The sequence below is a fragment of the Hylobates moloch genome, unplaced genomic scaffold, assembly GCF_009828535.3.
Source record: "Hylobates moloch isolate HMO894 unplaced genomic scaffold, HMol_V3 SCAFFOLD_2, whole genome shotgun sequence".
Classification (NCBI taxonomy): domain Eukaryota; kingdom Metazoa; phylum Chordata; class Mammalia; order Primates; family Hylobatidae; genus Hylobates; species Hylobates moloch.
Genome location: NW_026652277.1, coordinates 163,283,478 through 163,298,808, shown reverse-complemented (window position 1 = coordinate 163,298,808; position 15,331 = coordinate 163,283,478). Strand labels below are relative to the sequence as shown.

At 45.3% G+C, this 15,331-nt stretch overlaps 1 protein-coding gene across 2 annotated transcripts in view; it reads right to left on the bottom strand.

Annotated features, from left to right (window-relative positions):
- The window catches only part of TIAM2 (TIAM Rac1 associated GEF 2), a 168,646-nt gene that overhangs the window by 118,621 nt on the left and 34,694 nt on the right, over window positions 1-15,331 (bottom strand). For both annotated transcript variants that reach the window (XM_032160946.2, XM_058435617.1), the window contains exons 2-4: window positions 12,348-12,458; window positions 9,913-11,112; window positions 2,943-3,378 (exon numbers count right to left, since the gene is read on the bottom strand). In XM_032160946.2, coding sequence (XP_032016837.1) covers window positions 2,943-3,378; window positions 9,913-11,106 — 1,630 coding nt within the window. In that variant the 5' untranslated portion in view covers window positions 11,107-11,112; window positions 12,348-12,458. The remainder of the gene's footprint in view (window positions 1-2,942; window positions 3,379-9,912; window positions 11,113-12,347; window positions 12,459-15,331) is intronic.

Below are 15,331 nucleotides of genomic sequence, written 5' to 3'. Positions count from 1 at the left end.
CACACACACACACACACACATAGTCACCCTGCCTCCCGGTCTAGCCCCCACCACTAGGGTGATGTGTACTGGGGGTTTTCAAATCCATAGACAGGCAGGGAAGAAATTCTCAAAGAATTAATTTTAAGAAACAAATTTTACATTAAAAAAGTAGATACATGACACATGATGGGGTAACGTGCATCCGTTCTAAGTATTCATATCATGTGACTAGGAGGCAGCTTCAGACTGATTCATAAACAGTCCCAGATGTTCACCCCTTAAGGGAACATGTTCACTCTCTCCCCATTTAGGGATCCTCCAGGAGAACCTTTCAAAGATCAATTTCTCATTTCCTAACAAGTCTCCTGCGATATTGTGCCCACAAGGAGGGAAACGACCAGCTCTGACCAGGGCAAAGAAAGGAGAGACTGTCATCTCTTCTGCAAGAGATACAGCATCTCTAAGGAGGTAGCTGATGATCACGTGACATCTCTAGTGAGGTAGCTGATGATCACGTGACATCTCTAAGGAGGTAGCCGATGATCACATTTGCTCTTTGAAATCACATTTACCTTTTCAGCCACATCACCTTGGAAACATATGGCCTGCAAATTAAACCCTGACATCTTTTTCACTCATACTTGTTTTGGTTGGTTTGTTTGTTTTTGAGATGGAGTTTCACTCTTGTCGCCCAGGCTGGAGTGCAGTGGCATGATCTCGGCTCTCTGCAACCTCCGCAACCTCCGCCTCCTAGGTTCAAGCGATTCTGCAGCCTCAGCCTCCTGAGTAGCTGGGATTACAGGTACCTGCCATCATGCCAGGCTAATTATTGTATTTTTAGTAGAGATGGGGTTTCACCATGTTGGCCAGGCTGGTCTCAAACTCTTAACCCCAGGTGATCCGCCCGCCTCGGCCTCCCAAAGTGCCGGGATTACAGGTGTGAGCCACCGCACCTGGCCTCACTCATAACAGCTCGCAGCCACATTTCCCTATCCTGTCCTTGGGTAGCTATCTGACTTTTAAACCTTAAAGCAGAACTTTCTTATCTCTTTAAATTTTAATCCTGCCAGATTCAATCCATTATTCCGTCTTTCCAAATCATTTCTGTCATTCAATACAGAAAACTGCCTCTCCAGTATGGAAAAACGGGGGACGTTCTTTACCTTCCTCAGCCAGCCACAATGTCTACAAGCATCCAAACCTAGGGATGGGAAAGAGGACTGCAGAATGGGAGGAATGCTGGGCCCCTGGGCTTTGTACACCCGCCGGCCTGCTAGGAAAAGGTATCACTTGGATATGAAATGCCTTTGCAAGTGCCCCTTTACCAGAGGACCAGAGGGGCTTGTGGTAACCAAGGCATGATGCCTGCCCTCCACGGCTGGTCAATAAGGGGCAAAGAAAAGCTAGAAAGCGGTAATTGAGAGGGCACCGGACATTGCACACATAGTATTTGCAGATGTTTCTGCTCTCTCCTGTGACAGGGAAGGGCATCACTTGACGATAAGGTTTGGCTTTTGAACAACACACTCAGCTCCTCTGACAAAGAGTCCCAGGGGGCTGTGCAGAATGCCAGAGACTGCGAGGCAGCTCTGTGTGCATCTGCATAAATCAATGCTGCTGTACAGATTTGGGGCTTCTTGCTTCCTCAAGGCAATTATAGTTTTTAAATGGCAATGCTTATAAAAAACTTTTCTCATCTCAACAAAACAAATTCTTACTTCTGTTGCCTTTATGTTTAAAAAAAAAGACAGCTGGTCCATCAATGATAGACTGGATTAAGAAAATGTGGCACATATACACCATGGAATACTATGCAGCCATAAAAGAGGATGAGTTCCTGTCCTTTGCAGGGACATGGATGAAGCTGGAAACCATCATTCTCAGCAAACTATCACAAGGACAGAAAACCAAACACCACATGTTCTCACTCATAGGTGGGAATTAAACAATGAGAACACTTGGACACAGGGTGGGGAACATCACAAACCGGGGCCTGTCGGTGGGGTGGGGAGATGGGGGAGGGATGGCATTAGGAGAAATACCTAATGTAAATGACGAGTTGATGGGTGCAGCAAACCAACATGGCACACGTATACCTATGTAACAAACCTGCATGCACATTGTGCATATGTACCCTAGAACTTAAAGTATATATAAAAAAAAAAAGACAGCTGCACTTGTTAGTGATGACAACAAATAGACTTTGTTCATAAAGCTGGAATGACGAATCAATAATCCAGATGATATTCTTAGTTGCACAAGCTGGAAAGAAAGCTTCTTTGGAGTTCTGAACATGTACAGAAGCTGCCTTCCAAATAACTAAACTACCTTTGGTTATTGACTTTTTTTCTCCAAATCCAGAGAAAGTATCTAAAACGGTATAGGCATACCTATAAAATAAGCGATAAGTATTAAATCCAACCATTATAATAGGCCGGGTGCAGTGGCTCATGCCTGTAATCCCAGCACTTTGGGAGGCCAAGGTAGATGAACTACTTGAGGTCAGGAGTTATGAGAGCAGCCTGGTCAACATGATGAATCCCCGTCTCTACTAAAAATTAGACAAAAATTAGCCAGGTGTGGTGGCACACGCCTGTAATTCCAGCTACTCAGGAGGCTGAGGCACGAAAATTGCTTGAGCCTGGGAGGCAGAGGTTGCGGTGAGCTGAGATTGTGCCATTGCACTCCAGCCTGGGCAACAAAGCAAGACTCTGTCTCAAAAAAATAAAAATAAGTTAAAAATCCAATAATTATTTATTGAACTGCACAATACATGTGAATAGTAGGTAAAAGCCTATTTCACAGGTGTAAGAAAGTATCTGCATTAAGGCAGCCCATGGATCCTGTGTCAAACCCCTCATGTGAACTCAAATCAATGCTAGACTCTTGGTACTTCCTGGGAAAGAGCATGGCTAGAGGAAACAGTCCCCAGTGGCCTCAGCAGGTGACACTGCACTCACCTTTCAGCGTTACCCAGTACTGTTTCCATTTCCTTCGTGCCACCAGCTCAAGCTTCCTTTCCTTCTGCACAGTGACCAGGGGCTTGAAGAAGAGCCACCCGGCTTTCCGGACCACTCCCTGTTCCTTCTCAAAGAGCAGATCCAGCTGTTCCAGGGAGCTGAGTGACTCGCTGCTGGACTCGGCGGTTTCTGTAGATGTTTCTATGTTCTCAGTGTTGGTCCTGCTCATTTCCAACTCTCGCATGAAATTCTCATAAATGTTCTGCCGGAGGGGATCACTGCCAATCGCATGTGTGGATTCGCTTCTCTGAGACAGGATCTGAGCAGAGCCCCCTGACCACAGAAAAGCAGATGCCTGAGAGGATCCCTGCACATCTGTATTCAGTCCATCAGAGCGACTGCCAAAGTAGTCACTGCCCTCCTTGGACCTCGGCTCCTGTGAGAAACACACGTGATCACCCATCAGAGCTTACAGCTATCCAAAGCATCCCTTCTTGAACACAGCATAAGTGTAGTACTGGTGGCTGCTAATAATGTAATGCAGAGCAAGATTCTTGTAACAAAAACACATCTTTAACCATCAAGTCTTCATACCAGAAAGAATTTTAAAAATAATGTTGCCCAAGCCAATTTATATCCAGTAGAATTAGCACTTAGAGAGGTAAATAAAATACCAATGGCTCTCCGAAATCTAACCTGCGCTTAGCATTGAGAAATTAACTAGTATGTTTACCACACACTAGTGAAAATTACTAGAATGATATTTCTTTCTTCATTGCTAACCATGAATCAGTATCTTCCAGAAAAGAATTCATATTCTTGCAATTTATTTTTCCCCTGGATCGTTTGAAAGGTAAATTAGAAAATTACTAGTACCACGGTAGGGTGGGGAAGATAGGGACTCAGTATTGTCATGCAAAACCCAAAAACTTCTCCTCCTCTCCCTATAGTCCCCAGCTTCTGGCCAAGTGCCCAGGTCCAGACTTCTAGACTTTGACATCTCTAGTATCTTATTTTCCCAGTTCATATAGTAAAAATAATAGGTGGCAAGGTGGCTCATGCTTATAATTCTAGCACTTTGGGAGGCCGAGGCTGGTGGATCACCCGAGGCCAGGAGTTTGAGACCAGCCTGGCCAACATGGTGAAACCCTGTCTCTACTAAAAATACAAAAATTAGCCAGGCATGGTGGTGAGCACCTGTAATCCCAGCTATTCGGGAGGCTGAGGCAGGAGAATCACCTGAACCTGGGAGGCAGAGGTTGCTGTGAACCGCGATCGCACCATTGCACTCTAGCCTGGGTAACAAGAGCGAAACTCCATCTCAAAAATAATAATAATAATAATAATAATACACTTAGGATTCCTTATCTACGAAGGGTACTGGCTAGTAACTATAGCTTTTTTGTTTTTCTTTTTTTTTTTTTTTTGAGATGGAGTTTTGCTCTCATTGCCCAGGCTGGAGTGCAATGGCACAATCTCAGCTCACTGCAACCTCCGCCTCCTAAGTTCAAGTGACTCTCCTGCCTCGGCCTCCCAAGTAGCTGGGATTACACGCATGCACCACCACACCCGGCTAATTTTGTATTTTTAGTAGCGACAGGGTTTCTTCATGTTGGTCAGGCTGGTCTCAAACTCTCAACCTCAGGTGATCCGCCCACCTCGGCCTCCTAAAGCACTGGGATTACAGGCATGAGCCACCGCACCCAGCCAGTTTTTTTCATAATTAATATTTCTTACTTAGAGAATTACTTTCATGAAAAAATACACTCATTTATTCGTTCACATCCTTTCATTTGAGTACCTATTTTATTCTAGGTACTGGAGATATCAAAGACATGATTCTTAACTGCAGTATTTATTCCAACACAAAAATCGAACACAGGCAGCTCTAAATACAATTCATACTTATATAATAATGTTGCTCCCTGTGAAGACCGGGTGCATTGAACATCGAGCTGGCCACGCACAGAGCTGAAAACATAAAGACATTTCTCTAATATCTGGATTAGAAGTCTAGTCACTGAAGAAAAATAATTTGCATACAGGCTTTTCCCTGGTAAATGGCAGTAATTAAAATTTTCAGCATAAAGTGAGCTTAACTTCTGACTCAAAAGGCACTGACATTCAACATTTATGGCTTAAACGAAGATAACTGCAGAGACGCCAAGCACACTCAAGACTACTCAGCTACTAGTGGGCTTTCGATTATATTTTCTTATGCATTAAAATAGAAATGATGGAAAACTGGGTCAAGGACCATTGACTGAAGGCCTTATTTTGAATATTACATTGTGTATAGAGGTTTCCTTTTCACCCAAAAATCAAGTTGCAATTACTTGCTGTTTTGTAGGAGAATAATCACAGAACTGGAGAGTACTTCCAAACACCCAGGAGCCATGAACAACTGCGCCCCAAGCATATATTACAAATAGAAATACGATTTGCCACTGTTTACACTGCATCTCCAGTCATATTTATTTATACACTGATGCTTATGCATAATAGAGCAAATAAACCAGCTGTTGTGAGTCACTTGCACAGGAAACTTTGGAAATACTTAGAGTTTTTTTTTTAAATTGCCACTTTGTTGCTTTTCAAAAACTCCTGGCTGGGTGCGGTGGCTCACGCCTGTAATCCCAGCACTTTGGGAGGCCGAGGTGGGCGGATCACGAGGTCAGGAGATCGAGACCATCCTGGCTAACACCGTGAAACCCCATCTCTACTAAAAATATGAAAAATTAGCCAGGTGCAGCGGCACATGCCTGTAGTCCCAGCTACTTGGGATGCTGAGGCAGGAGAATCGCTTGAACCCGGGAGGCGGAGGTTGCAGTGAGTAGAGATCACGCCACTGCACTCCAGCCTGGGTGACAGAGCAAGACTCTGTCTCAAAAGAAAAACAAAACAAAACAAAACAAAAAACTCCTAAAAGGTGAAGAAACACTTCTCATCTAGCTAGTATTAACATCATGTCAGTTATAAATATGTCCCTCTGACTCATAACCCAAAAACACTGGAATTACCTCTGATAGCCTGCAAGGGCCATGATGGAATGCTTCAAAACAAGCACAACTCTGCCAGAGAAAGGCACAGAAGTCCCAAAATTAAGTGTGACCTACACACACTCTTGACACTGCTTCTCAAGTTACAGTGCCAACTTTTAAATGTTTAACCGTAGCAAAGCAAGGATTTTCCTTTTTCAGAAATGGGGCGGGGGGTGGAATGCATTTTAGCATTTATAACTTATTCTTATACATAGGTATGAACTCTCCCAGTCTCTAATAAATTTCTAAATCTTTTTATCTAGAATCCTAATAGCCAGTGACTAATTTTCAGGCTAACAAAAAAGAGCCTTTAAAAAATATAGAATGTCTTTAAATAGGTTTGGCTAGAATTCTTAATCACTGTGTTATGCGGATGAAACTAAGGTGCCTGCTATATACATACACAAATCATATGATTTCCATTTCCATACAAATGACTTCAGTTCCACCAAATCAAATAATCAGAAACAAGGGCTAATGTAACTTGATGACTAGGGCAATACAGCAGAGTGGAGATGAGTAAAAACTCAGGCCAAGTGTGGTGGCTCACGCCTGTTATCCCAGCACTTTGGGAGGCCGAGGCGGGTGCATCACCTGAGGTCGGGAGTTCGAGACCAGCCTGACCAACGTGGAAAAACCCCATCTCTACTAAAAATACAAAATTAGCTGGGTGTGGTGGCACACGCCTATAATCCCAGCTACTCGGACGCTGAGGCAGGAGAATCGCTTGAGTGAGCCAACATGGCACCATTGCATTACAGCCTGGGCAACAAGAGTGAGACACCATCTCAAAAAAAAAAAAAAAAAAAAGAGTAACAACTCAAGAGATGTCACTCTACAGAAAGACATGTACTGCAAGATTCCACTTACAGGTGGAATCTGAAATAGTCCAACTCATTGAGGCAGAGAGTACAATGGTGGTTGCCAGGGGCAGGAGAGGGAAATGGGAAGATGCTGCTCAAAGGGTACAAAGCCTCAGTTTTGCAGGAGGAATGAGTTCTGGAGCTCTAAGGTAAATAATGGTGACTACAGTTGATAATACTATATTCTATGCTTAAAATCTGCTAAGAAGATACTTTTTTTTTTAACAGAGCAAGACTCCGTCTCAAAAAATAAATAAATAAATATAAATAAAATAAATAATAAAATTCTAATTCTTTGATTCTAACCAGTTTTTGTTGTTGTTGTTGTTGTTGTTGTTGTTGTTGAGATGGAGTCTCACTCTGTTGCCCAGGCTGGAGTGCACTAGCCTGATCTCAGCTCACTGCAACTTCCACCTCCCAGATTCAAGCGATTCTCCTGCCTCTGCCTCACAAGTAGTGGGACTAACAGGCACATGCCAGCATGCCCAGCTAATTTTCATTAGAGATGGGGTTTCACCAAGTTGGCCAGGTTGGTCTCAAACTCCTGATCTCCAGTGATCCGCCTGCCTCAGCCTCCCAAAATGCTGGGATGACAGGTGTGAGCCACCACGCCCGGCCCTAACCAGTTTGTTTTTAACTCTACAGGCACACAATTCAGAGTTAAGTTTTTGGACAATGCAGAATTGAAGGAGACCCAGTTCCTGTAGGTAGGAGAAGCAAGGAGGGTCACTCTGCCCGTGATAGAATGACTCATACACAGCAGCCACTGGTCTGCTTCTGAATCGCGTGGGAACTGACACTGAATGCAGCTCACTAGAGCCGCGTGTAAGCCAGGCCACACACACAGATGAGCAACACACTCACTGCACATAAGAGATGCAGAATCATTGGCTCGATGCCACCACCAATAAGGGGACACAGTGGATGACAGCTGAACACAGGTCGGCACCATAACACTTGAATCAAAAAGGCGTGGACGTTGTCCACCTGGGACTGCAGCCCTCGAGCAAGAAGCTACGTCTCCCATTATGCTCAGCAAGGATCAGTTGTTTAGGAAATGGGAGCTGAGAGAAAAAAGTCAAGGAAATCTCTACGATTTCGTGGTTTAGTCTGAAAAAGTGATGATCCAGGAGTAAAATCACTATACAAATTACTACAATATATTCAGGGATATGAAGAGGTCCTGAAAACAATATGCTGATCGTCTGTTCTTCGTCTCTGTGTGAAGGAGAAGGAGGGAGAACCGAAGCCCAGCACAGGAGGGGGTGGCGGAGGCAGACACGCTATGCATCAGAAGGAAGTAACAAAAGTCAAACTTCACACATCGGAAGCAATCTACTCAAAAAAGTTATATTAATTTCCACCCCTAAATCTCTATATAATTTTATAATTTTATGTCTATCTAGGATGCAATTCTGCTAGAGACTAACTGCCCACACAAATTCCCTTCAACTCCATGACTTATACAGAGTAATTTTAAAAAAAGCTTCTCCCCTCTATAATCAAAAATAAAAACAAATAACAAAACAACAACAAACTGAAAATCTAGCAATTGCCACTAGTTACCTAAAAAGGCAAACTATCGTTTTTCTTCCTAGTGGATAAGCCACTTTGCTCCCTCAGTAAAACTTTACATGCCATGAAATAGAAGTATATTCATCATTCTTATTTTATCAGTTTTCTCGGTATATATATTTTTCTATTGCATGTATTCAGGTACAAGATATTTTCAGGGTGCCATTAGCTATCTCCATGAGGAGGTTAAGATTACACATATAGGCCAGACGTGGTAGCTCCTGCTTGTAATCCCAGCATGTTGGGAGGCCAAGGCAGGTGGATCACCTGAGGTCAGGAGTTGCAGACCAGCCTGGCCAACATGGTGAAACCCCGTCTCTACTAAAATACAAAAATTAGCCAGGCACGGTGGTGTACGCCTGTAATGCCAGCTACTCGGGAGGCTGAGGCAGCAGAATCGCTTGGACACAGGAGGCAGAGGTTGCAGTGAGCCAAGATCGCACCACTGCACTCCAGCCTGGGCACAAAAACGACAATCTCACATGTTTTGTTTGAGATGTATCATGAAGTCTTGTATTTTTTGAGGTAATCATTCTTTCAGAAATTTTAATTCTTCAATTCTTCACGACAGAGTCTCTCTCTGTTGCTCAGGTGTGATCTCAGCTCACTGCAACCTCCACCTCCCGGGTTCAAGTGGTTCTCCTGCCTCAGCCTCCCAAGTAGCTGGGATTACAGGCACCTGCCACCACGCCAGGCTAATTTTTGTATTTTGGGTAGAGACAGGGTTTCGCCATGTTGGCCAGGCTGGTCTCAAACTCCTGGCCTCAGGTGATCTGCCCGCTTTGGCATCCCCAAGTGCTGGGATGACAGGCGTGAGCTGCCGCACCGGCTATGGCCAAGTCTTAAGATTAGACCTGTGGAGTGCATGGAAGAGTGCAGGGACATGCACAGAACCAGAATGCTATTGACTGAACATTTGTTTCCTCCCTCCCCAAAATCCATGTTGAGGCCTTAACTACCAGTGGATGGTATTTAACTGACATCTTTGAGAGGTAATTGGTTTAGAGGGGGTCATGAAGGTAGAGTCCCCATGATGGGATTAGGGTCCTTATAAGAAGAGGAAAAGAGCCTAGACCTCCTGCTCTCTCTGCCGCGTGAGGACAAAGCAAGAAGGCGGCCGTCTGCAGCCAGGAAGAGAGCCCTCCCCAGAATCGGACCACACTAGCACTCTGACCTCTGACTTCCAGCCTCCAGAATTATAAGAAATAGATGTCTGTTGATTAAACCAAGTCTGTGGTATTTTGTTTGCAGCCCAAGCTGACTAAGACACGGGAAGATTAAAGTTGTGGGCTAAAAGTGAAAATATCTGAAACAAAAGAGAAAACAAACCCACACCTGAAAATGAGATGAGCCAGGCTTTCCACCAAACTCTTCACTTTGCCAGATCATTTAAGCACCCCGATAACACTCTATGGTGGCTTCTACGAACCTTCCCCTTCTCCAGGTGGGGAAACTGTGGGGAACCTTCCCCCTGCTCTAAGGTACGCTCACCTGGAGTTTCCTTTTCTTCCTTGAGAGGCTTCCCGTCCAGTCACTGATCCGTCGCATCCTGGCTTTGAGGGAGTCCTTCTTCGCAGTATCCTCAACTAAGGCTTTGGGCTTCCGACAGGGGAGAGTGAAGGAACTGTACTGGACGGGGTCCCTGTGTGCCACCCTGGAGGGCACATCAATGTCAGAAGCAAAAGAGACACGGTTGCTCAGGCTAGCACGTGTGCCCATGTATTCATCAGAAAGGCGGATACCTGAGGGGGAGAAGCTCCCCAGGTTGGCATCTTTGTACAGTTCCCGGAGGGAGGAGAGGGAAGAGCTTTGGTTGAAAGGCTTTTTGGCATCACCAGGTGGGAAGCTGGCATGGAGGCTGGGGTCAGGCATGCCGGGGGCCAGGAAGGAGCCCTCAGCCTCACCCAGCTCTCCAGCGTTGCCCCAAGGGGAGTCATACCAGGATGACTCAGAACTCAGGGAGCTGCCTTTGCTGGACCGCAGGCGAGAGTCCGTGGGAGAGGGGCGATGGCTGGGCAGGGAATCGGCGCTGGACCCCCTCCTGGCTTCAGGCACAGGGGAGGTTTCCGATGCTAAGGTAGGTGAGTACCTCAGCAGCTGCACGGGCTCACTGGAGTCCTCTGCAGGCACTTTGCTGGGGTTGCCACCATTGTGGAACTCGACCCTTAAACACCCATCCAGCTTCCCCAGCGTTTTGATGAGCACTCTGGGGCTCTTGCGGTCTTCGCCCGGCGGGGTGGAGGCAATGCTCTCATTCCTCCCGTAGCAGTTGAGAAGGTGTCCGTTGCAGTCTCTGGAGGTGATGTGGTTATCTGCCGGCTCGTGGCCAACAGAGTGGAAGCCGTTCTCAGTTGAGAAAGCAGCACTGATGCCCTGGAAATCCTTCCCTGGGGCATTTGTCCTGTGCGTGGAGTAGGCAACACCTCTGGAGACCTTGCATGTGGGGCCACCGGGTCTCGATGCGTAAGGCTGGTTACTCTTAAAGTGAGAAAGGCAGCTTCGGGCCAGGGACCTGGACTTGTAACCTGCTCCGCTGCTTCCGTGACCCCATCCATGCAATGACTTTTCCTCTTTTGTATGAATGCCACGTATTTTCAGGGAGCAAGGAATTTGCTTAGCACCAGTAATAGTATTGCTATGATTTTTAGATCCTTGAAGGGTGTACTGACTCTCGGAGTTGCCCATTTTAACCTAAATTAAGAACAGCTGCATCAGTAAGACCGTGGCCTAAATTACATTCCATTATGACAGAACTTTCTAAAAAGAATGCCCTGCATATTACACAGCAACTTCAGTGCCTGGAAGGACTCAGAGGAGTAGGGATAAGAGTCAGTCAGGAAAACAGGCTCTCCTTATTTTGCAAGGCTGCTCATTAGCTAGAAAGACAGCACTGCACACCTGTCTGCTGGTTATTTTAAAGATATTATTCATTATACAATATTAATTTAGAAGGTGAACAGGCATAAAAATCAGCTTATGAGAAAGATCTGCTTCAGGCTTGGTGTTGGGAGACTCTGAATGGGTTTTTTTTGCTTTTTTTTTGAGACAGGGTCTCACTGTTATCATCCAGGCTGGAGTACAGTGCCGCAGTCACAGCTCACTGCAGCCTCAACTTCCTAGGCTCAAGTGATCCTCCTGCCTTAGCTTCCCAAGTAGCTGGGACTATAGGCACGTGCTACCACTCTCAAGCTCGGGCTTTTTTTTTTTTTTTTTTAAGATACGGGGTCTCACTCTGTTGCTCCAGGCTGGTCTTGAACTCCTGGGCTCAAGAGATTGTCTTGCCTCGGCCTCGCAAAGTGCTAGCATCACAGGTGTGAGCCACCACACCTGACCAAACTAATGATTCTTGAAGAGAAAAATCAGGGAAAGTATCTTTATTCTGTCAGTCTAAATACATAGATTTCAGTGATCAGAGAGATACATTTTCATTATACATAAACTACTGGTAGAGCTAACATCTCTCCATAGTATTTTGAGAGATTTTTGCTCAAAAACTACCATATTTTTATAACATGACACCAGGTACCAGGCTCTGTTGGGGTTCTACGAATACCACAAAAGAAAAAGGCCTGGAAGTCCTCAAAAATGAGGCTGAGATGAAAAATGGGGGAAAAAATAAGAGCTCTCATTTGGGAAAGAAAAACATTTTAATAAAACTAATCTCTAGAGCTTTTCTAAAGATTTCAGGTGTCTTCACTTTAGAATACGATGAGAAAAATTTAGTAGGCTTTTTATTTTTAATTCTTTTATATCTAAGAATGTGTAGCCACAAAACAGAAGTTAAATGGATTGACTTTTCTTTGGTGGTAATTATCAGATATTTTAAAACCAAAATCACTAGCCCAAATAATTAAACCTTTACTTACTACCCTTAATCACAGTCATGCAACTTGACGTGACCCCCAAGGCACAAGGGTTGGGTTTACCTGAAGTCTAGTTTCTGCTCTGAGGGAGGTTAGTGGTCAATAGGCTTTACATGGTCTTGGGAGCAACACAGCACATTTAACAAGCACGCAAAGTGAGTCCATGAAGTGAGCCTGAAAAACAGAAACGCAAGAAAACTCTGTGAAGCGTTTTACTCCAAGCTCCCACAAAGTCAAAAGGAAGCTTTAATGCAAATTATATGAAGAAACAACTGGTGTCCAGGGTCACTGTCAAGGTAATAAATGAAATGTCTGTGGACCGTGTGATTCATCAGGGTCATTTGAAGCCAGAACTGCCCACCCAGTCTTGCAAAGGCCACCAACTCAACACCCAGTCCGCTGTCAAATGCATGCCTTTGTTTCAGGGGAGACCGCTTCAGTGACTCATGTGTGGCTCATCTGTCACCACAACCAGGAAAACGACTCTCAGTCTCACAGGGCTGCAGGAGCGTCGGGCTGGCGTGACGAGAGGTGGCCCAAGCAGTAAAAACAAAGCCCAAAATGTAACATCACAGTGAACAGTCTTTGGTTAAAATAGCTTGTAGAGGCTGACCCCATAAATGAGATTAAAAGCTTTCTCAAGCACATGTTAGCAGGGGCAAGAGGTCCCCCTCTGAGGGATAAGGCAGGGCTTCTGAAAGGGAGGAGGACTGGCTGAGATGGGGAGGCTCCCCTCTGGCGGTGCTCACTGCTGGACACGAAGCCACAGACACGGTAAGCAGAGGGGTGAGGCCTTAATAGTGACTTTTTGTTCCTTTTTTTTAAAAAAAAAATGTTTACTTGTAATTGTGGTCAAACATGGATAACATAACATTTTCCATCTTACTCTCTATCTATCTATCTATTTATTTATTTATTTATTTGAGACAGAGTTTTGTTCTTCCCAGGCGGGAGTGCAGTGGCACAATCTCGGCTCACTGCAACCTCCACCTCCTGGGTTCAAGCAATTCTCCTGCCTCAGCCTCCTGAGTAACTGGGATTACAGGCATGCGCCACCAGGCCCAGCTAATTTTGTATTTTTAGTAGAGACAGGGTTTCTCCATGTTGGTCAGACTGGTCTCGAACTCCCGACCTCAGGTGATCTGCCCACCTCAGCCTCCCAAAGTGCTGGGATTATAGGCGTGAGCCACCACGCCCGGCCCATTTTACCCATTTTTAAATGTACAGGGAAGCAGTAAGTACACTGTTGTACAACCATCACTGACATCCATCTTCAGAATTTCCAACTTGCAGAACAGAAACTCTGCACCCATTAAACAGCAACTCCCCAGTCCCACAGCCCCTGGCAACCGTCATTCTACTTTCTGTCTCTATGAATTTGAGGACTCTAGATACCACATATAAGTTAAAGTATTTGTCTTTTTGCAACTGGCTTATTTCACTTAATATAATGCCCTCAAGTTTCATCCACGTGGTAGCAGGTGTCAGAATTTCCTTCCTTGTTAAGGCTGAATAGCATTCTATTATATGTGCATGCCACATTTTGTTTACTCATTCATCCCATGGAGAGACACTTGGGTCGCTTCCACCTCTTGGCTATTATGAATAATGCTGCTATGAACATGGGTGTTTAACCATCTCTTCCAGACCCTGCTTTCAATTCTTTGGGATATATACCCAGAAGTGGAAATGCAATAGCATTAGGTTATTCTATTTTTAATTCCTTTTTTTTTTGTTTGGAGACAGAGTCTTGCTCTGTCGTCCAGGCTGGAGTGCAGTGGCACAATCTCGGCTCACTGCAACCTCCGCCTCCCAGGTCCAAGTGATTCTCCTGCCTCAGCCTCTCGAGTAGCTGTGATTACAGGTGCGCACCATTACGCTAGATAATTTTTGTATTTTTATAGAGACAGGGCTTCACCATGTTGGCCAGGCTGGTCTCGAACTTTCGGCCTCAAGTGATCCACCCACCTCGGCCTCCCAAAGTGCTGGGATAACAGGCGTGAGCCACCGCGCCCAGCCCTATTTTTAATTCTTTACGGAGCCGCCATACTGTTTTCCACAACAGCTGCACCATTTTACACACTCACCGACAGTGCAGCAGAGTTCCAATTCCTCCACATCCTCACCCATGCTTGTTATTTTCTGTTTTTTGGCAGTAGTCATCCTAATGGACATAGGCGGTATCTCATTATGGGTTTCATTTGCATTTCTCTAATGTTAAGTGATACTGAGCCATCTTTTTCATGTGCTTATTGGCTATTGTATATCTTCTTAGGAGGGTTCAATGGCAACTTTCTTTTTTTTTTTTTTTTTTTTTGAGACAGTCTCACTCTGTTACCCAGCCTGGAGTGCAGCGGTACAATCTCGACTCACTGCAACCTCTGCCTCCCGGGTTCAAGTGATTCCCCTGCCTTAGCTTCCTGAGCATCTGGGATTACAGGTGCCTGCCACCACACCCAGCTAATTTTTATATTTTTAGTAGAGACGGGATTTCACCATGTTAGCCAGGCTGGTCTCGAACTCTCAGGTGATCCACCCGCCTCGGCCTCCCAAAGTGCTGGGATTACAGGCATGAGGCACTGCACCCGGCCTCAGTGGTAACTTTTACAGTTAGTGGGAAGAGAAGCAAGACACTGGAGCTAGGTTCCTCGAACAAAGACAAAGACAAATCTCCTGCCTGAGTCTATCCACGCAGATACATTTTAAATTAAAAAAAAAAAAAAAGGCAAATAGATTTTCCACTTGGCCATCGGCAGGAAATCCAATAGCTCAGCCTCTAATTAATAATGACTGAGAAGGTGCCTGCTATGCTGCCGGTACCCTACCTTTTAGTAGGCAGCTGTGCCACACATCTAAAAAGGGGATAGCAACTGCTAGACTTGCCACTAGAACCTGGCCCCATCTCACACATGGGGCTGGACCACAAGAACCCCACCTTTTAAAAGTCCAAAACCAGCTGGGTGTGGTGGCTCACGCCTGTAATCCCAGCACTTTGGGAGGCCAAGGTGGGGTGGATCACCTGAGGTCGGGAGTTCGAGACCAGCCTG